Source organism: Pelmatolapia mariae, unplaced genomic scaffold (assembly GCF_036321145.2).
Source record: "Pelmatolapia mariae isolate MD_Pm_ZW unplaced genomic scaffold, Pm_UMD_F_2 NODE_ptg000495l+_length_37523_cov_1, whole genome shotgun sequence".
Classification (NCBI taxonomy): domain Eukaryota; kingdom Metazoa; phylum Chordata; class Actinopteri; order Cichliformes; family Cichlidae; genus Pelmatolapia; species Pelmatolapia mariae.
This window is the reverse complement of record NW_027052180.1, coordinates 1-27997: the sequence shown is the minus strand read 5'-3', so window position 1 is coordinate 27997 and position 27997 is coordinate 1. Positions and strand designations below refer to the sequence as shown.

Sequence of the window (27997 nt, the reverse complement as noted above, 5' to 3'; positions counted from 1 at the left end):
ACCTATGATATATTCTTTTCTAAAAGGGAACAATGAAGCCAATAAGCTATTGAACTGAGTGGTCAGTTTTTAGTCAATTACACATCTCTACCGCTAGATGGCGTCGATGACACAGAATCGTTCTTACTGAAAACGCGGAAGTGTCTTAAAATTGTTGTATCTGAGCCTCCGTAGACCAAACCTGCTCTTTGGAGATAAATATACATTTAAGTTACTCTTACGCTGTGTCCTGCATACACATCTATTGCAAGGTAAACTGTTTAATATTACTGGAGAATTAACGGAATTGTATAGCTGTCTAGTGTGTCGTCAGCGGGGATCCATCATTTGGGAAACTAGCTCCGGTGGCTAGGTGCTAGCTGTGCTAGCTAGGTAAACAGGCAGTGTGCCATATGCCTGTTTTTATCCAGAACAGTTTAGATGGATTTTTATTGAGGTTTGGCTACACTTAGCTGCAGTTGCCGAGCATACAGTGGCTCTTTGTGTTTACCAAAAACCTCCGGAGGTTTACCTGACAGCTTTATCTTGTTGTTGACCGCAGAGCTCGTACCATGGCTTTGACTGGAAGATGACCTGCAGCCCGAGCTTATGACTGACAGATTCTGCCGTTCACCAGGTCACATTAGAGGTGTGTGTTGTTGTCATTGTGCTCGAGCCACTTATACTGACGAGTATTTTCGTTTAATAGCTCAGTGTTGCGATTTCGCCCTGCAGGTTCCACACAGGGTGACCCATGCTTTCTGATGAGCTTGACTCCAAACCAGAGGTAAGCTTTCCATCATTTTCGCCCCACAAAGGGAGACCACTTTGTGGTGCAGGGATCTGTTAAATAACACACGAGGTAAAAAAAAAAAAAATTTTCATGCTGTGCCTCTTCTCCTTCCCGTCACTCAGCTGCTGGTGCAGTTTGTGCAGAACGCGTCCATCCCATTGGTGCAGGGTCTGGAGGACTCGGAGTCCAAACACTGCTGCCTGCCTCTGCTGGCCCCTGCTGAGAGCTCCCTGTGCACCCCGCTGGAGCTCACAGGTGAGCACATGCTCACTTCTGTTGTCCTGTCCACTATTGGGCAGAGTAGTGATATTCGTGCCACATCTTTCATTACTACAGCCAATCGTTTTTGGGTTTTTTCATTGTATAGTAATATTACTACCAGAGCCCTACCTTGTTATGGAGACAGGCATTTACTCTAGGAAAGCTGGACAGGCGTAGAAGGTCCCTAACCCATCAGCAGGATTGGTATCTGCTCCTTTGTGGAAGGAACAGGATGGATACTGCCAGAGCTACAAATTGACCTCCAGCAGGCCACTGGTGTGAATGTTTCTGACCAAACAATCAGAAACAGACTTCATGAGGGTGGCCTGAGGGCCTGATGTGCTCTAGTAGGCCCTGTGCTCACTGCCTGGCACCATTTATATATCATTAGCATGTCTCTGGAAGGACACACAGACATCTAGAGCTTAGCCAATGACACCCTGACTACCATTAGGTATTGGGATGAAATCATTGGATTGTCAGAACCTATGCTGGTGCACTGGGTCCTGGGATCCTCCTGGTGCACAACAATGCCTGGCCTTATGTGGTGAAGGTATGCAGGCAGTCTCATTCCTTTAACTGGCCCCCACACTTGCTGGACCAAAATCCAATAAAATACCTCTGGTTTCACCTCAGACTGTCTTAAAGCTCAGTGATGCCCTGGTCATAAACTGGGAGGAGGTCTCCCCCAAGACACATCCTGTCATCTCGTTGGGAGCATACCCCAACGTTGTCAGGCATACATACAAGCACATAATAATAATAATAATGTATACTTTATTGATCCCTGTGGGGAAATTACTCTCTCTGCATTTAACCCATTCACTCAGTGAAGCAGTGGTGAGCCACTGATCAGGCGCCCGGGAAGCAGTGTATAGGGACGGTACCTTGTTCAGGGGTACCTCAGGGTAGCTGTTCAGTGGATTCGAATTCCCGACCTTCCGATCATGGGGTGACCCTGCTACCTACTGAGCTATCCCTGCCCTAAAAAAATAGCTGACCATTGTCGACAGGATTCGAACCTGTGCGGGGAGATCCCAATGGATTTTTAGTCCATCACCTTGACCGCTCGGCCACAACAAGCACATGGCCATACAAACTACCGTTTGAGTTGCTGTAGTGGGATTTTTCAAAATGAAATAGCGTGCTGCATCTTTATTTCAGTTTGATTTTCAGGATGTCTTTGAATTCAGCCCTGTGTAGGTTTATAATTTTCATTTCCATCAAACGATGCGGCATCCTTTTCGTTCCGAAACACATTACCCAGTCAACACCAGTATAGATATCCAGCACTTTTTTTTCCCTCCACTGATGTGTTTTCCAAGTGTTCTTTTGTTTTTATTTTATATTTTTTTAGCAGTGTATATTCACACCAACATTGATACATGTACCTGCACAATTTCTGTTAAACTGATACACCGGTCACAGCTTTAATCATAGATTCTTGTTCTTTAATAGAAGATGATGATGATGAAGAAGAATAGAAGACAAAAGATACCTAACCAACAATCTCTGCCATTTCCCGTCTGTGTCATTTAGAAAGAAAATGTAGGTGTAATTGTCTGTAGTGAGTGATGGTTGCGGCGCTGAGCACTTACTGAATCATATACGAGTGTATATGAGCGGCACTAGCTACAGCCGGGCTTTGTGTGTGGAATAGTCACATAAATACGTGTGCCACATTGTTAAATTCAAATGCACTAGTTTGTGAGAAAACATGAAATTTGTTGCTAATTTAATTTTTGTCACATGAAAATAAGCATTTAGAAGACCCTTGGCAATAGGAACAGTTCTTCACAGCATTCTGATTGTTTTCATAATATCTCTATTCCTTCAGATTTGCACTGGTGCATTTAACCGTCTATATTTGAAACCTGGAAAGCCTTCCACGGCTGTTGAAAAAGACGGTAAATCATCTCTAAGAAAAGAAAGAAAAGCGCTTGCTAGAGATACTTCAGTTTGGAAGGACAGATATTCTTTGTGACACAATGTGTCTACGATTTATTTTTATTTTTTATTAATCTACTTTGAATAAGAGGGGCAGATCTAAAAGAGCAGACAGCACTGATTGTAAATGAAGGCTATATTTGCATTCAGTGTTGCTTATCAAGTTCTATTTTGTGCCTTCTTGAAGTCTCATACACACACTGAATACATTTAGTTATTTTAAATCAGTATTTGAGATGTGCCTTGTTTATAGTATGTTCATGTCTGCTAGTTTATATTCGTGCTATTAAATCAGTACAGTGCACTTGTCATATCTGCGTAAACAGCTCACTGATTATTTACTGTATGATATTACTTTACAGTAAATGTGTTTTCAATTTGACACAATAACTGATTTCCTCCCCCAGATGGAGGCCTAAGCCACGAGCCTGAGAGTTCCCCCTCCCTGACAGAGTTTGGAGGCGTGTCAGAGCAAAGCTCATTAGTAGTCCAGACGCACTCTCACCCACGGGCCTCACCAAGCCCCCCGCCCATCCTCCATGACTTACAGCAGTCAGACAACACTTCCTATGTCCTGCTGAACCTTGCAAAAGGTAAACGAACATTAAAGGGACGTCGTTTGTCTCTGCCAAAGTCTGAATTACGTTTTTGCCACACTTGGCATCCATGTTCTTTAGTTCAAATGCTTGAATTTATTTTTGTGACTCACGATTCCTTCCTCTGCAGGACAGCAAAGTAACGTTAATCCTTTGGTTCTACACTCACTGGCCACTTTGTTAGGAACACCTGTTCTACTGCTTGTTAACACAAATATTTAATCATCCAATCACATGGCAGTACCTCAGTGCATTTGGGCATGTGGACATGATCAAGACGACCTGCTGGTGTTCAAACACAGGAACAGAATGGAGAAGAAAGGATAAGCGACTTTGAATGTGGCATGGTTGTTAGTGCCAGCCAGGCTGATCTCAGTATTTCAGAACCTGCTGATTTGCTGGGATTTTTCCCACAAAACCTTCTCTAGTGTTTATTGAGATCGACAGACCACGTGACTTTCGCGCGTTGCATTGTAGGTACGAGTGGCAGCAAAATCAAAACACTGCATCAAGCGCTAGCTTTTCCAGCACCGGTAACCATTAATTCTGCATTAATCCATACTTATTTGCCCCAAAAACAGTTATGTACAAAACGAGAACACGGCGGGTCCGTACAAAGACAGAGTTGACGAAAAGGCAAAAAAAAAGCACAAGGAAAAAATCAAAGGAGTGAAACGGTTAGACCCATACGAGCATACAGAGTGGACTAAAGACGTTAGCGTGCTGCCCAACTTTCATCACGCACATATTTATTATTATATGGTCCTAAGTGTGAGTGCATACACTCACAAAATGTTTAGTAACTTCAGATCCCTGCAACAAGCCCAGGTCCAGTTTACTTCCGTGATTACTGTTGTTAATTTTCTTTTCTTTATCTCCTCTACAGGCCAACGCAATCTATTTGTCGTTTCACAACATTTTCAGATCCAATAGATACAAAATAAGTGTTTCGTAATTCATTCAATTTATTGTCTTTATTTTTATAACTGGCATTATTGTTTCATTCTATTATAGAATCTTACGAGAAAGAGGCAAAATTGTATTCCATTATGCATTAGCTGCTTCGGTGAAAAACAAATCAACAATGCAAAAAAAAAAACATTTCAAAACAACATACTGGAAAACAGTTATTCATCACTTGATTCCTTCAATACAACACTTGGGCACATATATGCGTGACTTTTCGTGGCTGTTTTGATATCGCTCTCTCTCTCTTAACGGATCAAATCTCGCTGTGGTAGCAGCTTTAAACTCGGTATGACCCAGGTTGATAGAGGGTGCCCAGTCTGGATCGCATTCCAGCATTTTGTAGGCTGGTTTTCCTACAAAATACAACAAACATTAGCCCGCAAAGCCACAGTGAACAAAGCAGCATAGCACAACGAATTAAATTCAAATCAATATAAGACTTATTTGAAACCTACATCAACAATTATGTTATGATAAATTACGTAATAACTACAACAAAAGACTTACCTTTGTGGAAATGCTTGGAGCAGACTAACATGTGAGCTGGAGTGTGCTGGGACGTTATATTTGGTCTTCGAATGGCTGCAATCCAGGCCATCCGTCGGCTCTTTCTTACTTCGGAAACACGGCTTGAACAATTTTTCTTCCACGACGGAATCCGATAAAAAAACGATCTCTTTACCCGTCGGCTTCACGTGGCTGTCATGCGACCGGAGTTAATAATACAACAGCTTCTTGCCATTCTTTGTGTTTCTTTTTATCGCTGTGTGACTGTTTTCTTGTGAAAGCCTGCGTGCGCTAGTACCGCTTGCCACTCGTACCTACAATCCTTTGCGGTTTTGACGTAACATTTTCGATCTCTATAGAGAATGGTCTGAAAATATCCAGCAAGCAGGAATTCTCTGGGTGAAAATGCCTTGTTGATGTCAAAGGTCAGAGAAGAATGTCCAGACTGCTTCAAGCAGATGGGAAGGTATCAATAGCTTAAATAACCACTCGTTGCAGCCAAGAGCAGAAGAGCATCTCTGAAAGCAAAACCTGTTGAACCTTGAATCAGATGGGCTACAGCAGCAGAAGACCGCACTAGGTATCACGCTTGTCAGCTAAGAACAGGAAAACAAGTTTGCAGTTCACGCAGCCTCACCAAAATTGGACAATAGAAGATTAGAAAAGTGTTGCTTGGTCATATGAATCTTGATTTCTGCAGCGACATTCAAATGGTAGGGTGAGAATTTGGAGAAAATGACATGAAAGCATGAGTCCATCCTGCCTTGTAACAGTGGTTCAGGCTAGTAGTGCTGGTGTAATGGAGTGGAGGATATTTTCTTGGCGCACTTTTAGCCCCTTAGTACCATTTAAGCATCATTTAAGCTCCACAGCCCGCCTGAGTATTGTTGCTAATCATGTCCATCCCTTTATGACCACAGTGTAGCCATCATCTGATTCCAGGAGGATAATGCACCGTGTCACAAAGCTCAGATCATCTCAAACAGCTTTCTTGAACCTGACGATGAGTTCATTGTACTCGAATGACCTCCACAGTCACCATCTCTCAAACCAGCAGAACAGGAGATTTGTAATCTGCAGAAGCTGTGTGATGCTGACATGTCAATAGGGACCAAAATCTCTGAGGAAAGTTTCCAACTCTTTAATGAATCTGTGCCATGAAGAAGATCTGAATCAAAAAGTGGGTCCAACAAGGTGTACCTAATAAAGTGTCCAATCAGTGTATATCTTCTAACATTTGCATTCTATATAATAAAAGTGATATTACTGTTAATTGACAAGCAAAGTTTCATATAAAAAGTCTAAATCCCGTCTTGTGTCTGCATTTTCTGTCTTCCAATTCCACACACAGCGCCAAAAAGAAATGGGGTGACACATTTTCATTCAAAAAAGAAAAAATATTTTGGCTTGAAGAAATGAGCCTTGGCAGGCACATTCTCTTGGTTCATCAGGCCTTGGCAGGAGAGTCAAAAAATTAATTTTGGTCTCCTCACATACACCTTTTGTGCAGCGCGCTGTGTTCTGTCTGTGATTCAGTGAGACGTGATGGAGAGACTTTTCACTGGACAGAATTACTTGTTTATTACATGTACTCAGTCCCTGAAGAAAGGATTGTCATGTTTTCTTATATTTCTATTTGGGTGTCTGTTGAAAACTTCCTCTCGCTTGCTTAGAATAAAACGGCAACATTAAAAGTTGCCGAGCAGCATTGGAAGAACAATAATAAATAAATAGAAGTGACCTAGAGCGCCTCAGAGATATACTGCAGCTGTCTTCTATTTCGGTTACTCTCATCCTGCCCTTTTTCTTTTTTTCCCCCCCTGTCAGGCATTACAGCCTCCTCAGAGTCCCTGATCTTCGCTGCAGATGGCGCCGGGGATGATGAAGATGAGGGGGTCCCATCGGGGGACTACGGAATAGATGGCAGCGCTCCCTGGTATCTGCGGGTACAAGAGCTGGCACATGACAGCTTGATCGCCGCCACACGGGCTCAGCTAGCGAAGGATGCCAAGGCCAGCCAGGACGCCAGAGCTGCAAGTGTCACGAACGGTAAAGAATTCTTCCAGGGATCTTTTACACCTTAAAGTTATTTCAAATATGCCCTTGTTGAAACAATATTAAAACAACACTCATTGGATGTGAGCGCTGCTACTGCTGTGTGCTCTGTAGGCAGCTAACTGGGATTTAATATCAAGTTTGAGAATAAAACTGGGGGGGAAAACCAAGAAGTAACGGCTGTGTAGAGGAAGCGGCGTATATTTTGGTAGCAGGCATCAAAGACAGAAGAGAAATGAGGTCAGTGAAGAGATGAAAACGTGGTGTAATCAGCTCTGACTAAAACTGGGTCCCAAAATTCTCCTCTCGAGTCTCCCAATCAAAAGGAATTTGTAGCTTTGTCTTTGACTGATGTACAAGTGCGACGGCGGATATTTAGTAGAGCTGTAAATGTCACAATATAATGAAGCAGTGATCAGTATCCAGCTCCTGTGGTTATGTTATGTCGCTGATGATTTAATGTACATTTAGTAAAAATGTGGGGTGGCAGGAGGTCAGGCCTGGGGACACACATGCGATCAAGCCATTAGGAAGATGTTATATTGCAGAAAATAAAAATAGCTGATGGTTCTGAAATATTGTGTTTGCTTTATTGCCAAGAGTTATATAAGTAAATCGATATCACTCATGTCTGCACAGTAAATATAAGCGAAGAACAGGAGCCACTTAGATGTGCACAAAGAGAAGAAGTGGGAGGGACAGAGGCTCGATGCTTCACAGATTATATCTTATTTGTTGAACCTGGTTCAGAAACCAAAGTGTAAATCTGCCAGCAAGTGCGGTTATAGCCAGGAAACTGTTTAATAGACGTTAACCAAAACCTGTTACTGTATATTCATCAACTCCTTTTCAATACAGCATTCGTTAAGCTGTCATAAAAAAAGGCTGTGGTGGCCTTTGAGTCTCAGCGGTCACAGAATCCAGTGTGACAACAGCTGCTGGCTGTAGCCTCATGTTTCCCATCTTCTTTTCAACTTTCTACCATCTGTTTGAAAGTAATGCCGACGCTACACTTAGAAAATCTCTAAATGGTTATTAAACGCTCGTCCGGGTCTCGCAAGCTCAAACTGCTTTGATCGTCGACTTGTTTACCGTCCTCACCCGCATTGCGTCTCGACCTGTTGTTTATTTAGCGGCGTCTGTCCACACGTTTATCTTATCTTACTGTAAAGCCTCTGCTCTGATCTGAAACAGACGCTCCACAGTGCTGCTGACCCGCACCAGGAGTCAGGACTACATCGCAAACCATTTTAAGTTGCCTCCACAGGTTGCCTGTTAGATAAAGCATTTACCCATGACATTTAAGGCTCTATGACTCCTAGCTACATCTCTGATCTTTGAACCCCCCACTTCTGAGTCGAATTGCAGCTGGAGGTCCATGTTGAAAAGTGATATGGGAGTGTAAGAAGTTTACTTCATATCTCTGCCCAGCCCCGGGTTTGTTTCCTCCCATCCTGACCTGACCGGGATTTATTTTACATGTTTGTGATGATGTGCACAAACAAATCAAGTGATAACTAGAAGGCATTATTGTTTGTGCTGTGTTTTTTGTGTTGAAAATAGATTTTCAGGTAAAATGGAAAAGCTGTCAAGTGTCTTAAAATCTGCACTTTGTCTCTTAAAAGTGGTTATGTTACTCTGTGCCTTCTTCTTTACTTACAGGTTTTCACATAGTCCAGTTTAGGTTCAGATACACTCTTTTAATACAGCTGACATTTCTCAGCACAGTTATCTTTGACTTTGTTGTATTTGTATCAAGATCAAGAGCAGCGAGAGCTGCTAGTAATTCCGCCGTGTGAAACAAGCCCTTCAAGGCCACCCTCCCCTTCTTTGGATTGACAGATCCTCAGCAAGATTAATTGCTTTGGCACCTTCATCACCTAATGCCAGGGTCTTTAAGCTGCTAATTGATCAGTACAGGAAGCAGGCAGCGTGTTGCACAACACTGGTTTCTTCTGCTTCAGATTCTGGCTGTAAATGTGACTCAGGATCAGGGACAGCTGGCTAGCGCATGTCCTCGGATCTTTGAGGCTGATAGCAACAGGAGTTTCTCCAGCTGTCTCCTGGGCAGAAGTCAAAGTCAAGCAGGGGGTTTATCAGACATATGGGAGTAGTTTGATCCACAGTACTCACTTGGGAGGGGAGAAGGGCAAAATCACTGAGTGTAGTGGAGGTTTGTGATGCAGGAAGGCAGCACAGGGGCTCTGAACCTACTGCATCTAAATCTAACTTCCATCAGATTAGATTAGTTTCTTTCAGCAGCAGGATATCAGTTACAGGTGCTTTACAGCAGACATCAGCTCAAACTAAACTGTAGCAGATAAAAGCGTGGAGTGTGGTCGGGTTAAATGGGACTGATTTCATTCATCTCTGAGTTTTGTTTTGGTTGCAAGTCTCAGTCAGTAACCAGTGATTAGCTTTTATACAGGTATGCTCCAGAGGCCGGGGACACTCTCGCTACTGGATTGTTTACTGCATCACCTCGCTCACTTTTCTCTTCCGGTTGCCTAGGTGACCACACACACAGTCTGATAGCAGATGGGGACAAACGAGACCTTTCTGCCAGAACGAGCCGCCCCCTCTCCAAGCAGATGCGCTGCTCGTTTGAGGGCTGCTGCAAGACGTTCACCTGGCCCGCTCATTTCAAATATCACCTCAAAACACACAGGTAACACATCGCACAGACAGCACGGGGGGATTGTGCCTTATCCAGCAGTGGTTCAAGCATAGGGGATGTTGCAAGTGTGCAAATTCTGATAATGTGGACGCATTTTTCAAATTAGAAAATAATACAGGGTTGTTGATGTACACATTTCATTACACACAGGAACGCATGCACCAACTGTGAAATGTGTTAATAGAAAATTACATGCCTGTAATATCTGTAAAGTGTAGATACAAGTCAGACAAAAAGATTCAAGCAGCTAATGTAGACACCACAAAGTAAGCTAGAGCCCAATATGCAACAAAAGCACAGAAAAGAACAAATTTGTGTGTATCTTGGTTATTTGTTGAGCTATGTAATGCCAGAAATTATTGTCATTTTTAAGTTGTAATGGTGAGCAATCAAGTCCTCCTGAATGTCTTTGGTTCCTGCAACTTTAATCTTCGGGTTCTAGTATAAGATTTGGTGTAAGATGTGTAACAGGCTGCTCTCCAGACACGTTCTGCCCTCCTGAAGTACCCTCAAGGGCAGGGTGAGCTCGATCTTCAAGCTATTCTGTGTGATGTTTTTCAAGTACAAAAGGCACTAGGTTTGTTCAGCAGTTGTAAAATGTAAGCTGGAGGTGTTGGCTTTAAACTGCACAGGTGTTTTACAGCCACAATGAAAGGAGTAATGGCAGCTCAGGAAAAGGTTCCTGCTTTATTTGTTGGGGAGGCAGAGAGACTGTGCAGGGAGCAGAAAGCACTGCTGTGCAACAGGAGTTTCTCCAGCTGTATGGCAGGAGCTCTGTTAACACCAGCGTAGCAGATCTGTTTGAGGCTACCCCGTCTGACCTTGTGGCGGGCTTTAACCAACGAAGCATGTGCACGAGAGACGTCGAGGTTTGTTTGTCTTCTTATCTCGGCTCGCAGGAATGACCGGATGTTCAGGTGCGGCGCAGAAGGCTGCGGGAAGAGTTTCTACGTGCTGCAGAGGCTGCAGGTTCACATGAGGACTCACAACGGCGAGAAGCCCTTCATTTGCAAGGAGACGAACTGTGGCAAGAGGTTCACCACTGCTGGAAACTTGAAGAACCACAGACGCACACACACAGGTGGGGAAAGCAGGACAGACCCCTGCATTTAAAAGCCCAAATGTCCTGGAAGCAATAACTAAGGCCATTCGACTCTGCTCATTTAATGCTTCCTTGGCAGAGTCGATGCTGGAGGTTTGAAGAGTCAGCAGCACTGGCGCCTCCATTTCACTGCTGCAATCAGTAACACTACTCTGTCATATTTTATTTAGGGTGGCATTAAGGTTTCTGATGGCGTGCTCCACAGTCAGTTAAGTGACCTGTGCTTAGTTTCCACCTGTATATCTGGAAGATTGAGCTGTAGCTGACTTATCTGGGTTATTTTGGTCATCGCGGCTTTCAGAAACGACAACAACAAAGCTGCAGTTTATTGTAATTTCCAGTGCGTCGGGGCCATTCAACGCATCCCTTTGAACGCATTCGCATCTGATACTTTCTGCAAAAATAAGAGTTTAATTGGGGCTTTGTAATGCGGAGGTAAACAATATGTATATTTGTGGTGGGTGGCTGCTTTCAGGAGAGAAGCCTTTTCTGTGTGAAGCAGATGGCTGTGGGCGATCCTTTGCAGAGTATTCCAGTCTACGAAAACACATGCTCGTGCATTCTGGTGAGTGGGACAAGTTCACAGCTGCGCAGCAGTGCGCTCCTTTGTAATTAGTGCGCTACAGATAAAGTGTAAAGTAGTGCGCCTTGTATACGGCGTCCTGCAGCAGTTCAGAAGAAGAATAAAGTTTTGCTTGGTGTCTGTGTGCGTACTTCCCAGGTGAGAAGCCTCATGTGTGTGGGATCTGTGGGAAGACTTTTTCTCAGTCGGGCAGCAGAAACGTCCACATGAGGAAGAGACATGGAGAGGAGGGACTCAGTAGTGAAAGCAGAGAAACAGGTCTTTCTCCCTTTGTCTGTCTTACTCACTCACACACACACGCACACACAAACACCCACCCAGTGTGGTGGGTGGATATGCTAATCCTTGGATTATGTAGCTTCAAGCTGCCCATACATTTTAAAGTCTGCATAGAGATGGTGTTGCTTTAATTTACATTTAGGAACATTTCTTGAATTGTTAATGACTTCTAGCACTTAAAAATGTATCATTCACATTTTTATTCTTCAGGCCCAGTAACTGAATTGTTTTAGAATGCACATAGCTTCAAAAAAGAAAAAGCAGAGACAGCAAAACGCTGCTGCAGGGGGAAAAAAACGAAGCCTGTTGGGCTTTTTGTGATGGGGTCAGATCCTCTAAGAAGTCTTTAATCACCAAGTTAAAATAACATCATCTTGCTTTATTGAAATGCATTCACCTTATAAATTGCTGAGATAATTGAGTGAATATATAAGGTTAACCTTCCAATACAGCTGAGGCAAATTTACACAGAGTCACTCCTGTCTCTATTCTCAGTATCATTTTCAGTGCCTTTCAGATTAAAAGGATCGTTCACTGAGCTTTTCACATTCCAGCATCTGGAACAATTGAACAAAATAAGCTTAAATTCATTTTTAGCATGAAACAATGACAGCAGACAGCACATTTGCCTCCTTGTCACATCTCTGTAGCAGCAGGGAAGCACAGCAGCTGAATCACCGCAGAGGAAACGCTGCCAAAGCTCTAATTATAAACAGCAGATTTATTCGGGTCAGCCTCCCCAAAGAGGCCAGTCTTTTGTAAAAGCAGTGCAAAGGAAGATGCAGTTGCACAACAGCCTGGTAGTTTCTGTTATTTATACATGACAAGAGGTACTGGATTAATTATTCAATTGAGTGTGAATAACTAGAATAAGCAAAGAAAAATCAACATTTATACAGAACGCATTCTAGAAATCTAGATTTCAAGTTTTTTATCAATTATTTTTTTAACTTCAGAGCGTCATTTTCTAACCAGCACTGGCCTGTGGTGCTCACACTGAGGCTGCAGGTTGAGTCCTGGTTTCTATAAAGATGACAGATTACTCTAAATTTGCTCTCTCTTGTGTTGAGGTTTGGGAAAAACAAAAAGTTTGATGTCTGTGTGCAACTGACAGGAGAGGCTCTGACACAAAGCAGCCTGCTGGAGGCAGACGGTGAGAATGGAGACAATATGGTCACCATGACAACAACTGTGGAACCCATGAATCTTCACCACGCCATGCTGAGATCACCAGGTAGGCGTTTGAACAAGTATGACAGGAAAAAAAAAAGCAGTTCATAAAGAGTGGATTTAAAAAAAACAAACACCTAACACATCTGACAATGCTGTAGCCCTGCAGTAAACTCTCATTTGGTGAAGCTCATAATGTTCTGTTAATGTCAGGGATGCTGAGTCAACTTGTGGTGTCACTAATGTCCCATTAAGTGTTTTTCAGGGAATGAGTCTTTTGATAACAGCGGTTACACTCAGGCTGTGCAGCCTTGTGTTTGCTCGAGTTGTCGTGTCTCTGAAATCTCACATTTAGGCTGTTTCCAGCAGTTCAGCTGGCACTCTTTGCATTGTACCTGTTAAGTAAATAACATTAAAAACAAATTTGTAAATAGCATGGATAAACTCATGCTGGTAATAATAAATTCACTAGTGTAGCACCGCTGCTTGCATATTAGTTTTGTTTTGAGTGGTCGCCCACCTCTCAGGGTTTTTTTTTTTTTTTTAAACCAATCAGCCACAAAATGCTGATGCGGTATTGTCATCACCCCGCAGCACAGGTGGGCGGTGTGGACACGATTACTCAAGACGACATGGGATTTTGAAATTCATACCATAGGTGCATCTACTACAAATCTTGGACAAGTTTGAAGGTTAATGACCTTGACCTCAGATCAAGGTCAGAGGGTAAGCTTTCAGACAATCATCTGAACGCGATAACTCTGACTGCGATTCAAGTGCCTGTGTAAATGGTTACGGAACCGTGTTTGTGACATACTTCACATAAACAATGACCAAAGCCAGTGCCGACCACAGCTTTCAACTGTTTATCCAAAAAATAAGAGCTTGAATTTATGAGACAGACACTCTCTCTGCTTTAAAAATCAGACTTAACACTATTTTTGAACAACCTTATAGTTACGTCTGGATCGGGTGATCCTGAATCCTCCCTTAGTTACTTTGCAATAGGTCGAGGCTCCTGGGGGCTTCCCATAATGCACTGAGTGTTTCATTTTCACTAACATTTTTTCACTCTGTTTATACACATCCTGCATTTAATCATTAGTTCTTATTCATCTCTGGATCTCTTTGTTTGTCCGGTCTCCCTCCCCTGATCCCCAGCCAGTCACAACAGATGACCCCCCCTCCCTGCATCTGGTTCTACTTGAGGGTTTTTTTTACTGTTAAAAGGGAGTTTTTCATTCTCACTGTCGATAAGTGCTGTCTGATTTTGGGGGTTTTCTATTACTGAAGGATCTTTATCTTACTATATAAAGTGCCTTGAGGTGACTGTTGTTGTGATTAGGTGCGATATAAATAAAATTAAAATTATTTGAACACTGAAGAGCCAGGTGATGTAGTTCAGACGTGTGACTGGGAAGCCTGGAAACATCCCAGCTGCATACAACTATGTCCCGACTGCAGAAATTCCAGAATGGCTTCATCAGCACAAAGGCTGAAAGTGCTTGGTTTGATTTTACAATGTCTGCACCTTCATGTTATTTTAAATACATACAGGCTGAATAACATCTTCCCCTCTTTGAACTTCCCTTTGTGTTTGTGTAGGCTCTGCAGACTCTGTGGTAGTTCTCTCTCAACCGCATGAACTGGTGACCATGACAACGGAGGGCCATGCATATGGAGAAGATGTAGTTGCTCTGCTGTAGTCCACCATCACAACAAACATCACACACTGCGTGTTGCAGCAGCACTGGGCTGACTGCCACAGTGGACTACATATAGACACGTATCTGTATAAAGATGACTTTCAGACCTGTAGACCCTTGTAGATATTTGTAATTAGCAACCAGTGATGATTTTATTTTAACAAGCGTGAAATGGCAAAGTTTGTACAAACATTTTTTTTCCTCGTGTTTTTGAGAACAAAGACTCCCAAAGAAATACTGAGACGGGTTTTGCTAGTTTATGAAACTATAATGACCAGGAATGCTTATGTGCTTCATCATTGTAAACACAAGTCTGAAATGGAGTGATGGTTGTTAATGAAAAATAAGTACCCCAAAACCTCAACGGCTGATAAGTTCAATTTAAATGTACCAGACACCCATTATAGCCATTATTCTTTTGACTAATAACGAAACACTTGACATTAAAAACCACTCAAGCACAGTTAATCAAATGCTGCATGTAAATGCTGGTATTACATGACTTAACAAGCCAGGCCACTCTGTTTATCAGCCTTAGTAAAATAGAAAACATCTATCTCGAATAAATTCTATATCCACTAATCCCCAGAGGTGCATTAACAGAGTGTGTTATTGGTAAAATGTTTCATTCAGCCTCTTGTGCTTCACTTGTTCTCCGAGTAGGGCAATGCATTGCTCATATATAGCTCAATATATTAACACTTGAGAATAATTGCTTTTTAAAAGAAATTAAGAATTACTCATGAGGTTAGTTCTGCCCTTATAAAACCAACACCAGCTGTCTGCTGCTCTTAGATAAGGTAGTGCACATTACTTGAGTGTGGTTAGTGAGCGCCACCTAAAATCAGCTTCTCGTTGTCAGTGTACGCTCCTCACTTCTCAGTGAATCTTCAGGTAGTGGAAGTGATCCAATGTAGCACCCAGTGCCCAGCTAGCCTCCACGTTATTCACTTTCTTGGTTAGCTAAGGATGGAAAAAAAAAAAACCACCAAATCACTCAAAGGATTTTTGTATTTACTGAAATAAAAAAGGTAATGGAGTTTTTTGTGTAAAAGTGCCTCTTTTCCTTTGTTTTATTAAAAGAGAATTGACACTCTGCTCTACAGACAAGTTTCTACTCAAAGTACTCCCAACTTTTTAAAAAAAATTTTTCCAAGGAGTCCACAGATCCCTTCAAATCATCGGTTGCTTGTGTTTCCTCTGCAGTCTGAAGGCCCTCAGAGACTGGGAAGGTTATCCCGCTGACAGATATAAAAGCAACCACTGTTTTTACAACCTGCAGGTTACACTGGCTTCCTCTGTGTGTCAGAGCTGAAGGTCTTTTATCTCATTTCCACTGATGCAATTCTAGTGCAGAGAGACTTTTCTTTTGGTGTTTTACATCTGATAGCATTATATAGCGAAAGTTGGGTAAATTAGAAAATGATCAAGGCAGACAGAATCTCATTGGTCAGTTTCTTACAGCAGCCCCAGCATTTTTGATGCCATTTCTGGACCCAGTAGTTTTCTCGAAAAGGTCTGGCCTATAGCTTGTGCCCCAAACAAGATTAAGCCTGGAGTTTTTACCTCTCAGCCGAAAAAGGCTGATTGAATATTGTCATCAATCTGCTGACGGGTACCACTGGCTGCCACCAGTGTTTCTTATATCTGCACTAAATCTGGCTGTGCTTGATTCTTCCTGCATGGCTGTGTGGAGGTGTTGGGTGTTAATATATGCTTTAGAATGTAAGTGCCATGAAACTATCAGAAAATAACATTTTCTGATAGTTTCATTGCACCGAGTCCCTCCGAAGGTTCCCCATCCCTGGGGAGGGTTCCTGAAATGCAACTCACCCTGCAATTTCTGGTCGCACATTTATCTGCTGTTTTCAGTGTACATAGTGAATTTTCAAACATAAAAAGGTAGGATGAGATATTACCACCTCTTCTTTGACTAATGTGTCAGGGCCTCTTTAAAGAAGGCCTGTGAAAATGCTATGAAGTGTAAGGAGCTATTTTAAACCTTTTTATTTGAAACATTGCTTGTGTCTTTTGATAGGTTTCCATCTTATGATTCATCTGCAAGTTTGAACTAAACAGCTCGAAACATAAATAGCTGAATTCATAAAGCCGTGCAGCCTTGTGAAAAATTGTTGCGTTGGGTCTACTGCTTTGTTTGCATCCTTATAACCAAGGCCAGAACCCTGTTAATTTTATTACACAATGCTGCCTCACCTGCAAAACTGTGTTCTCTTTAAAGCCAAACCCATCCTTCAGTAGACAAGTGATGTAAGTCATGTCCATACACAGGAAAGGGTGGATGGGAGGGTACTTGGTCATCTTATTGCACACTAAGCAGAGAAAAGGATAAATAAGGGCTGTTAGGTGTTAGGAATAATCAGTCATCTGTATTCTGCTGAGGATGAGGGCAAGATTTCAGATAGAAATGAGCTCCATTGAGATGCACACTGTGTCTCAAGTACAGGGAGCTGCAGATCTGTCATAGTAATGATGCATTCCTTCGCCCATCTCACCCTCTTTGGCTCTCTTCTTGAAGTCTCTGACCTCCAGCATCCCTCCGTGGACCTCATCTGCAACGGAGGTGACTGAGGTCATCTTACTCACATTTAAAAATGCTACACCATTCATTACAAGAGCAGGTCTACATGTACATTTCCATAATACTAGTAATAGAGCTTGTGGCCTTTCAGCTTGGACTGGCAGAGAATAGCAATTTCTTTAATACCTACACACCTATAGCTCATCAAATCCCCTGAGACAGGTGCAAGTGACTCACATTTCCCTGCCTATGTCTAGTGCTGGAATGGGTAATAACACCCTACTGGGTCTGTATAATTATATAAGGTGTGTACAAGGGGGTGTGTGTGTGTTCACTAACCGATAAGGCCCGCATCCACAGCTCTGTCAAAGTAATAGGAGAATGCATAAAAAACATTGGTGTCTTCAAGCTCGTACGGCTGATGAATAATCCCCTTCACCACCTTAAGTACTTCCTGATAACAAAGCTTGTATCCTGTGTAACCTGGAGGGGAAAGAAAAACAGAGACAGCAGTATAAAGTCAGCATCTTATGTTCACTCAAATAATCCAAGTATGCCCTCATATTTTTGCTCATATTGCTGCTAATATTGAAATTTCGTATCATGTATTTTGCTCATAACTGACTGTAAACATCTGGTAACAGATAAGATCTTTTGCAAAAGGCAAGAAAAAAAATCAATGGACATTTTTTAAGTTCTTCCTTGCAAACATTAGCTTTGGGTTTCATCTCCTTATAGCTTGTTATAAGTAAATGGGATCATACCATCTGGGTCCCCGCTCACTTGATAGGTTAGACCTCCAAAGCTCCATTCATCCCTGAACTTCTTTGGCAGACAGGAACTTTTAAAAACCTGCCACTCCAACCCTGTGACAGCGCAGACACCACTTGTTTAAACTGCTGACTGGTTCAACAGCTTCACACAAGGTTACCGTGGTCAGAGAATGACTCAAAAAAAAAAAAAAAAAAAACCTCAGACAGTCACTAACACAATTTTCTCTGAAGCACTTCAGTGATTCATCTCAGGGTATCTCAGGGCCAGAATCATTTATAACAGAAAACTACATCTCACAAAAATATCTTTCTTTACTTTTCTTTCTCGAGATTTGGAAAATTTTAAAAAAGAAACCATTTGAACTGACCCACTTTCTTCTCAGTATCCATCAGTGACGTGCAATGATGACACTGACATGAATAATGGCAAAGAAACACATTTAGTTCATGTACAGCACAGTACCTTCTGCACCCAGAGCTCCCAGTGTGGCCAATCGTGCCGCCATCAGTCCATTTCCAAGATAGCTGCATGAAGTTAAAGAATTGTTACACACTTGGAAAACCAAGCAGAAACAGACTGTGCATGTAACAAATAAGTCATCCTCAAAAGAAGGCAAACAAGTGGCGTTTGCCTGTTATTCACATCCTAATGACTAAACAGATACTAGACGTTTTCCTAATTAAACACAGATCCGAGTTAAGTTACAGAGTCAGTGTCAGAACTTGAGGCTAATTTTAAATGTGAAAAAAGAAAATATGGAAATGATCTTGAATGTGAAATCAAGAAGCAATTTCTTATTCATTCACACTGAATTAAAATGGACTGTATTATGTCTTATGAAGCATACAGTCGTTTCTGAAACAGTTACCTATGAGTGTACAATTCAAATGTTGAGTTCAAGACATCAAACTTAGCAGTGTAGTCAGCAGCAGGAGCACTTTCAGTGGTTTTCTACAGTGGAATACAGAGAGCACAGAGGGTTACTATCACTAAAAGTTAGAGATGAGACAGATTTCTCTCAAGTGTTCAAACAACTGACCCTCAGTTTGGGCAGGAAAGTGATTTGCGTTGATCCTCCTCCAGATCCAATATTCCCACTGTCTTCTTGCTTTGCGCTTTCAGGTGACCTAAAAAAAAAAGTCACACTTTAATCCAGCAACCACAAACACAAAGGACCGAATCAGTTACACCTGCGATGTTTATCTTCAAAAGGCTATTTGGCAAACATGTACAAGCAAAGTATAAAATCGCTGGATCCTATCTGATAAAGATCAGAGCACTCCTGTAGGCAGGAAATTCACAGTCGGAACATATTTAGCCTCTATTTGTGAACATGAGGTGTGATAACGCGATGACACCTTTAGATACAAAGTTAAACCTGGATATAAGTACAAGAAGAGGTACAAATATTTTACTGTTTAATGCAGTGTACTTGCCTGTTAGAAAGTTCAGCGATATCCAAGCCAGGAGTCCTACATTTACAAAATTAGCACAAAAGATAAGCAAGAAAACAGAAACCTGTCATTTCAGGTGAAAACAAAGACCATTTAAGAAACTAATTTTGCATATATAAAAGGCATGTAGTCCTATAAACGAGGCTGAAACGCTGACTAATCAATTACGCAACGGCATAACAGACAATAGTATTTTTGCACCGCATAATTACTGACTCTCATCTTTGTGGTAATATGCCATTTCATTTCCTTAAGTGTCATCACAAAACACTGCTGTAATCTTCAGCAATTTAGGCTCATGCTTGCAGTAAACAACGATTCTTTACAGAAACTGCACAGCACGCTAAAAGCAGGCAGATAGATCACAGATGCCACCTGCAAAACACCTCAGAGAGGACAACAGCTGCCGTGATATCTGACGGATGTGTTGCTTGTCGGGGCAGAGGGTGGGCAGACGTTACTTCCTTTTTGCCGTTCATTATGCTGACGCCGTCGTCTGACACCAAAAAAGGAGATTCGTCAAACACGTGTTGAACCTGAGGAAAAGAGGGAGAGACGGGCGAGAGAAAGGGAGATTTAAGTGCAACTAGGAGCGAAGGAAAGCAACAGTGAGATGGCCTTAATGTTATCTACTGTAATGGTAGCTCATCCAGAGGTGCCCTCCGCTTGAAGGGATTAATTAATTCCCTTGGGGGGATTAATAAAGTATCATTTATCATTCAAGGTGCCCCAGGGCTATCCGTTACTATCTTATCCCCTCCACAAGATCCTTCCACACTAATCTCCTGCTCTCTGATAACAATACTTCCCTCTGTCTCTGTAATACCTGCCACAGCACTTTCCTTTTTCTCCCTGCTGCTTTGTTGGATAATAGGTTGTGGGTTTTTTGTTTGTTTTTTTTCACGATGGTGTCAAGACATTGTAGCGCCAAACAACTCCCATATGATAAAGAACTGCACTCTACACAATGCTTGTTACTGTGTAATCGCCATCTCAAGCCTCTCAATAAGGTCTCACGTCTCAGTACGAGACAGTGCACTCTTACCTGGTCCAGAAGAGCCTGAGCTTTTCTGTGCGGGCAGCAGCCGAAGTCCAGCCGTGGCTCTGAGGACCAAAGGAGTTCTCTTCCACTCCACACGAGGCACCGTCCTCTTGGCCTACCTTTAACAGCATCCTCACTGTTTGTCCAGCTTTTAAACAGAAACAACAATCACCGCCAGAGCAGCCGAAAAGTCTACTGACCACAGAGTGACTGCTGAGAGCTGAGATGACATTTAGCGTTATGTCAGCTGGGCCTGACTTGTTTGTCATTTTGCATTTCTCACTTACTTTCATTTCTGGCAGCGGGAAATGTCTGAATGCAATGTAGAGTGCACAGACCTTTCCCTCCAACTCAATGCAACTGTTTAGAGAAACACTCAACTCACCGTTTCAGGGACGTCGGCATATGCCGACAAGCCGGGCTTTATGGAATGAAACATCTCATTGTCCAACACAGGGAGCTGCTCTGAAAGACACAAGAGCCACCCACGTCACATATAGACCTCTTAAATGAATTTTGGGAGGTATAAAATCTGCTTAGTGTACATATAGCCATGTTTAAGATGAGACACTGACTTAAATCTGACCAAATAGGATTATTACTGAAATTATCTACACACCTTGAAGTGAGCATTTATGGATTTAAAAGAACCGCAAGTATAGATATTCACTTCAGTTCACCTGAAGCGTGCTACTTAAGCTGCACAGCACTTCAGTTTTTTTAATACAGCACCAGAGGTCTCCCCGCTACTCTTTACATTGTGAAGAAAAAACCCTTAGAATATTTATACTAGGCATTCTGCAGGCAGCTTGCATTCATTACATGTCCACTCTTTCTGTAGTAAGCACATAAGCCGCTAACCTAAGGAAATAAATAAATAAAGGAAGAGAACAGGCTAAAAGAGACACCTCTGGCCTGTATTACCTGAGTCGCTCTGGATGAAGGTGTAGACATGAATGCGTGTCCCCGTGCTCCCTGCATCAAACATCCACTGCGTAGAAGATGCTGCTGTGGTTCGCCGGCCGACTGAGACTGGGAAGGATCCAGGAGAGATCCAGGAAAGAGTTCCCGAGTTGGGCTTGGCTCAGCCCTGTGACAGCGAGCAGGGCCAGGAGGAGAAGCGCACGGCAGGCTTCATCTTCATCTGGAGGATGAAAAACAAACAGAGCTTAAATTGTTTGAAGTGCTCCAGAACTGCTCCCGCTAGTACGGGGAGATGTTTAAATTACAGCGTGACAAGCTACAGAGTGGTAGGAAGCAATTAAGTGATTTACACCTACTGTGTTTGACCACACCCCGTCAGACTTTTAAACCAACCCCAGAGATAATATATCTCACTTCCTTACCTGCTTAGTCAACTCCAGCAGAACATTTAAGAAACCATAAAAATTTCACCCTGTTGAACTCAAATTGGTTGACTTTGATCTTGATGTTCAATCGATACATGTCTGGCAACTGGAGCAAGTCTCAACATCTTTTTACTGAAGTGCACAATTATGAAACCTTAAAAACTCAAGTCAAGTGCTCCTATAAGAAACCCTGCTGAGACAATGTCGCACTGATTGCAAAGAAATTTAACAGACCGGGGATATTTAAAATCAGAAATGTTACTTCTTCTAAATGCACATTTCACTTTTTAATTTTCAGGAATTGTACATGTGCTATGATTTGGAGCAAGTTACCAAAATGAACACAGTAAAAAGAAATGCTCGTCTATGAGTCTTTCAAAAGACAGGGTGAGGTAATTTTTATTTGTAGTCTCATATCTGCTCTGAACATGGAAAAAAAATCAGAACCAATCTGCATAGATTAAACATCACAACCAGTGTGCTTGCAAATTTGGTGTAATCATTTGCAATCACAACTTGGTTTCTGATGTTACACTTCAATGGGAATAAAAGGCTAAAAAATAAATCCAAAACTCATTTTTTGTTTTAAAGTTGGCCTGAAATTGTGATAAAAAATAAAACAGGAAAGACAAGCATGTAGAATGTTATATGCAATTTCAGATTGTAAGAGGAGCATACAAATATGTGTGTGTGTGTGTATATATATATATATATATATATAATATATATATATATATATTATATATATATATATATATATATACACACACACACACACACACACATATTTGTATGCTATAGATAGATAGATAGAGAGAGAGAGAGAGAGAGAGAGAGAGAGAGAGAGAGAGAGAGAGAGAGAGAGAGAGAGATATGTTGTTGGTGTCTACTCTTTCAGAAACTGCTGATCTACTGGTATTTTCCCATATGATCATCTTTAAGAGTTACAGAGAATGATCCGAATAAGAGGAAATATCCAATGAACGGCAGTTCTCCGGACAAAAATGTCAGAGAATTGCCAAACTGCTTGGAGCTGATAGGAAGGCAACAGTCAACTCAAATGCCCACTCGTTACGACCCATCAAACCTTCAAGCAGATGGGCAACAGCAGGAGAAGACCACACCAGATGCCACTCCTGTCAGTCAAGAGTGGAAAACTGAGGCTACATCTCACACAGGCTCACCAAGAATCAGACATGAAACAATCAAAGAATGCTGTGGGGAAGTTTTCCTACCACACTTTGGGCACCTTTACACCAACCCAGCATCATTTAAACACCACAGCCTACCTTAGTATTGTCACTGACCATACCCATCCTTTGTGACCACAGTGTACTCATCTAGTTTTCTTGAACATGCCAGGACAGCGAGTTCCCTGTACTCAAACGGCTTTCACACTCACCAGACCTTCAATTTAATAAAGCACATTTAGGATGTGTGTGGAACAGGAACCGCAACTTTGGGATGCTGTCATGTCAATTATGGACCAACATCTATTAGGAATGTTTCCAGCACCTTGATGAATCCACGCCATGAAGAATTAAGGCAGATCTAAAGACAAAAGGGAGTCCAATCTGGTACTAGTAAAGGGAAGTGGCCGGTAAGTGTATATAGTCCATATTAATATTTACTGGCTTGCTACACACCACACATCAGTGTTTCAAGAAATCAAGCTCAGTTTGGAAGGGTATCCATTAGGCTGACTAAGCTAGCAAAACAAAAGTAATAACGTGCATGTGTGATAGCCGCCTAATGTTTTGAATAGTCTGCATTAACATTTACTGCCTTCCGTTTGAAACATGTGCGGATAACGTTATCCCAACTTTCCAGTTTTCTTATCTTACTTGTTAACACTACCCTGCGTACGACTTGATAACTGAAGTTAGCCTGAAAGTTAACAGCGCTGACTCTTATTTAACATCCCGGTAGCATTAGTTTTCGCCAACTATCGGATAACTCGCATGACTGAAATGTTGCAGAAAGCTAGCGAGTGAAGTTTGAGAACAAGCTAATGTCAAGCAGACGGCACTGCGGAATCATAAAGAAATATTAAAACTTGAACAGGGAATTCTTTAAAAACACACATGACAGCTAATTACACCACAGAGAATTAGCAGCAGCCGTAATTGTGCCTTACTAAACGCGAAAACACCACAGAGGCTCACCATGATGTCCGGGCTAGCAGCACGCCGCTCACAGCTGACTCCCAGTGACGTCAGCGGCAGTGTTTTTGGTCTCGTGCTGAGCTCACATAACACACTGGTGTCAAGAACAATAAACAGCTTTTTTGCGCTGTCCTGTGAATGGGAGGAAGCCCAGTGCTTAATTTTGTGCTTGTGGAAGCATCCTCTCTAATGCTAACCTTTGACAGGGGAGTCAACACAACAGGATCGCTTTGAGTGGCAAAATGACTGCAAGTTCAAAAGTTGCAACCTGCTTTTCATCTTTGGAGCTCATTATTATTATTATTATTATTATCATTATATGAATACATGAACAAAAACGGAATTATTTCAACAGAAATCACACCACAGCTGAGTCCTGTTATAGTGGCTTTATTCAAACAGTCAAGTAGCCACACTGTAACTGGCAGCACTAACAGTTTCATACTATAAATGCCATCGTAATGGTTAATAAAGAATATATTTGGTATGAAATGTATTTTACCCATGACCAATACTATGACAGTACAGTACAAAACTGTGAACTTTAATTTGACACGCACACTAATCTCCACATTGGACAGTATACAGCAGGGTACACTGATCATGTAAAAAAGCAAGTGCTGCAACCATTATGTCAGTTTCACTGAAGTAGAGGAAAATGTCTGTGAACCATGTTCTCATGTAGGCTTTTGCCTATTCACATATTTGAACCGATGAAGCTAATGAAACACACAGGGGATAACAGTGGAAGACATTTGCTGTAACTACTCAGCGTCAGAATCGCTGATCTTTGGTGCTTTCACGGCACTCAACGGATCATGAAAAAGGACTAGCCACTATGAAGTCATGATCCCACTGCTCTGTACAGGAAGTGAGGAGAAAAATGGGTTCAAAAAAATACACAATAAACCAATGTACAGATTCACAGCATCACTGATTAAGTCCAATTTTTTATCTTCACTTCTAAAGAATGTAAATTGTGACCGGTATTTGTTTTAACTTTGTAAATCCTGACATTCGTTTCTTTGCTGCACAGTCACTAAGTAATAATCCTCAGTATGAACATTTGACCAATCAAAAGATATCGTAACCACTTCCAATCCCTCGTTGGGCTTCTTAAGGCATGTAAGAAGTCTCTGAGGTTAGATGCACTGTCAGTTTAGCTTAGCGTCCCATGGTTGGCATTGTGACAGCCGGGCTTGTCAGAGTGGCATCCTCAGCCTTCCACTGCGATGTAATAGTCTTGATCTGAGTGTAGAATTGGATGCCCTAGTGGTAAAGTGATAACAGAAATTCAGTGAATTATCTACCACATGACAAAGTGTCTGCATTGTGCAATATTCAATATTCAGTGGAGGGAACAGCCGATGGATCTGAGGGGATAATAAACTACTTCTGCTATTTACCTGCTTGCCATAGAAGTTGGTATCTCCTCTGAATGAACCTCTGGAGCCAGTGAAGGAGAACATGGGGAGCGGGACGGGGATGGGCACATTCACACCAATCTATAAAAATGCATGTGTGGATTATGAAGACACAAATCTACTGCAGGCTACAAATACAACAAGGATCGGAGCATAATTTGTTTAATTTGGCCAGCTTACAAAGGGAGTGAGGCCTGGTGTTCAAAATCCAAGATCAACATACAGTTTCAATAAAAACAGACCCGTGAATATACATTTAAGAAGCCTATCAGCACCACTGGACAAGCATTCAATTATCAGCCAGTCCAAAAATGAACTACAAATTGGCTCCTGCTGCACTAATCCACACATTTGGGATTCGTCCATGTTTTAATGCATTGGCAGGTAATATATGACATATTTTCAGCTGGCAGTGTAAAACCAACATTCACTCCAATAAAAACATTCCCACTTCACATGTCTGCTTTACTTTTTCAGAAATAAAGCGCCTCCCACGCAAACCCACTTACTCATCCAAGGCTCAAACAGGTGACTCACCGTGGCCTGAAATACCACAAAGGTGGCCGGTTTACACGCTTGTTTGAAAACTATATCTTCAGCAAACAAAGAGCTTCATATTTTAAAGTCTCCCACCTGGCCAACGTCCACCTCGTGTGTGTATTTGCGAGCTGTGGCTCCATTGGTGGTAAAGATGGCCGTGCCGTTGCCGTAAGGGTTTCGGTTGATTAAAGAAATGGCTTCGTCCAGGCTGTCGGCCTCCAGGACAACAAGGACCGGTCCAAAGATCTCTTCTTTGTAACATTTCATGTTGGGCTGAAAAGAACAGCAGAGGGATCACGATCAGGACTTCAAACTCAACAAAGGAATTCTTAACAGGACAAAGCACGAGTAGGTTTGTGTCGGGGAAGAAAGGTGAAAAACTACTTTAAATGCATTTCACAGCACTTACAGCTACTTTCTATTTTAAGGTCAGCTATGTGTGACACTCAACACTTATAACCAGAAACCAGAAAGGGTCGGGGGGGTACTCTCATGCTGAGAGGGCTGCTTGCTGAAGATTCAAACTTTCAGGCTTACGAATAAAAGCATTTTTAAATCTACTTTTAAAGCCAAAATCTGAATTTTCACTGAGGTCTGTTCTAAAGATGTGCTCAGCAGGAGGGGAAAATCAAAATCTGTGGTCACATTCAAGTAGGTGAGGACTGATTTTGTTTCATTTCCAACAACCCTAATCAAAGACACTGAACTGATTGAAGCGATCATTTATTTTTGCCTCAGATAATTACAGCACCTACCAAAAACAAAAAAAAGTTATTACATTAAAACATTCTAGAGAGTTTGAAATTTGCCTAGACAGTTTAGTTTAACATTACTTTAATAGCATCTGACCCAAATGAAAAGTTCTCAGCTCACCTTAACACCAGCTAAGATGGTAGGTCCTACAAAGTTTCCATTTTCATATCCTTTGTCCAGCAGCAGCTTGGCACCTTCATCAACCCCACTCTGGATCAGAGACTCTACCCTGGCTTTGGCTTCTGGAGTGATCAAGGGACCCACATCTGCCCCAGGCTGATCACCTAAAGCACACATTTTGACGTTTAAGAAAAATGGCAGTAAGCATGACAACTGACGTAATTTATTTATTTATTTATTTTTCATAGTGATACGGTTACACAACAAGTTACCTGAGTTTACGCGGAGCGATTTAGAGCGCCGCACCAGCTCTGGGAGCCATTCACGAGACTCCCCAACAAAAATAGCAGTGGAGAGAGCCATGCAGCGCTGGCCAGCTGCTCCAAAAGCAGCACCCACTAGCTGGTTGATGGTGTTCTCTTTGTTGGCATCGGGCATCACCACACCATGGTTCTTGGCACCCTAAATGCAATATGTAGGACACAAAATCTGTATGATTTCACTCCAACAGAGTGCAGAACATCAAACAGAGACATAAGAGCGCTAATCACATATGCTACAAATCCCAGTGACTGACAGCAGAGGGTTTAATCACTGTCTTGGTAACAGCAACAGGAAATAGACCACTACCCATTTTCATTCATATTAGTAATAACAATTTTTAAAAATAGTCTAAAAAATAAATGAATAAATAAAAATAAGTTCCATCAGGATTTCCCAGACACGGACTTACTATAGGTGAGATCTGGCAGGTATGTTTCCCAGCTCAAGACCAACATACCTGCAATCCACCCGACTATTTCTTTATTTTTGCAAATAATTGTTAATTTTTCCTCCCAGATGGCACAACAGACTTACTATTAGGTGCGCTTTTTGCTCTTATTTTGCTGCTGTTGTGTCAGTCAAGGACTTGATTCACAGGCGTCGCTCTACATGCTCAAGCCCCACTCTAACCAGCACAAGAAGCTGGTTTATATCTTGTTACACCAAAGTCACCCAGCTTCAGAGCAGGACAAGGACTACAGCTGCCAGCTGCTGTCCAAAGCAATTAAGAGTTGGACTCCAACCAAGAACAAAGACCTGACTGGAGAGACAGCTGATTCTTGCCCCATTATTTACTGTCACCATGTGCCATCTAAACACTGCCAGTGTAAGAAGAGCATATTCGGTCTGTGAATACCATGTTGGACTGCACTCTCTTGCCATTCTTTGA

The 27997-nt window shown here is 42.0% G+C and overlaps 2 protein-coding genes, 1 non-coding gene and 1 pseudogene across 3 annotated transcripts; 1 reads left to right on the top strand and 3 right to left on the bottom strand.

Moving 5' to 3' along the window:
• The first annotated feature begins 120 nt into the window (after positions 1-120).
• Positions 121-15664, top strand: LOC134623251 (zinc finger protein 410-like). Its single transcript, XM_063468415.1, has 12 exons — positions 121-251; positions 542-628; positions 715-766; positions 895-1027; positions 3388-3573; positions 6880-7101; positions 9619-9775; positions 10684-10865; positions 11362-11451; positions 11608-11727; positions 12863-12982; positions 14524-15664. The coding sequence occupies exons 3-12, from the start codon at positions 734-736 to the stop codon at positions 14622-14624; spliced, it is 1344 nt and encodes a 447-aa protein (XP_063324485.1). The 5' UTR covers positions 121-251; positions 542-628; positions 715-733; the 3' UTR covers positions 14625-15664.
• Positions 2035-2116, bottom strand: trnaf-aaa (transfer RNA phenylalanine (anticodon AAA)). Its single transcript has one exon. It is a non-coding gene; the product is annotated as a tRNA-Phe (tRNA).
• LOC134623254 (ectonucleoside triphosphate diphosphohydrolase 5-like) lies at positions 15479-24453 on the bottom strand (annotated as a pseudogene).
• Positions 24454-25088: 635 nt separating this feature from the next.
• On the bottom strand, positions 25089-27991 carry LOC134623253 (methylmalonate-semialdehyde/malonate-semialdehyde dehydrogenase [acylating], mitochondrial-like; the record flags this gene model as incomplete). Its single annotated transcript, XM_063468420.1, has 6 exons — positions 25089-25216; positions 25354-25452; positions 26005-26184; positions 26785-26948; positions 27057-27246; positions 27965-27991. Coding segments are annotated over 6 exons (765 nt in total), but the record flags the coding sequence as incomplete, so codon positions are not given.
• Positions 27992-27997: the final 6 nt, after the last annotated feature.

Bases quoted from the DNA above. Each gene is read 5' to 3' on its own strand.
- LOC134623251 (XM_063468415.1), top strand. From the start codon at position 734: ATGCTTTCTGATGAGCTTGACTCCAAACCAGAG. The intron at 9,776-10,683 runs GTAACACATCGC...CTCGGCTCGCAG, and splicing joins TATCACCTCAAAACACACAG to GAATGACCGGATGTTCAGGT. The intron at 12,983-14,523 runs GTAGGCGTTTGA...GTGTTTGTGTAG, and splicing joins CGCCATGCTGAGATCACCAG to GCTCTGCAGACTCTGTGGTA.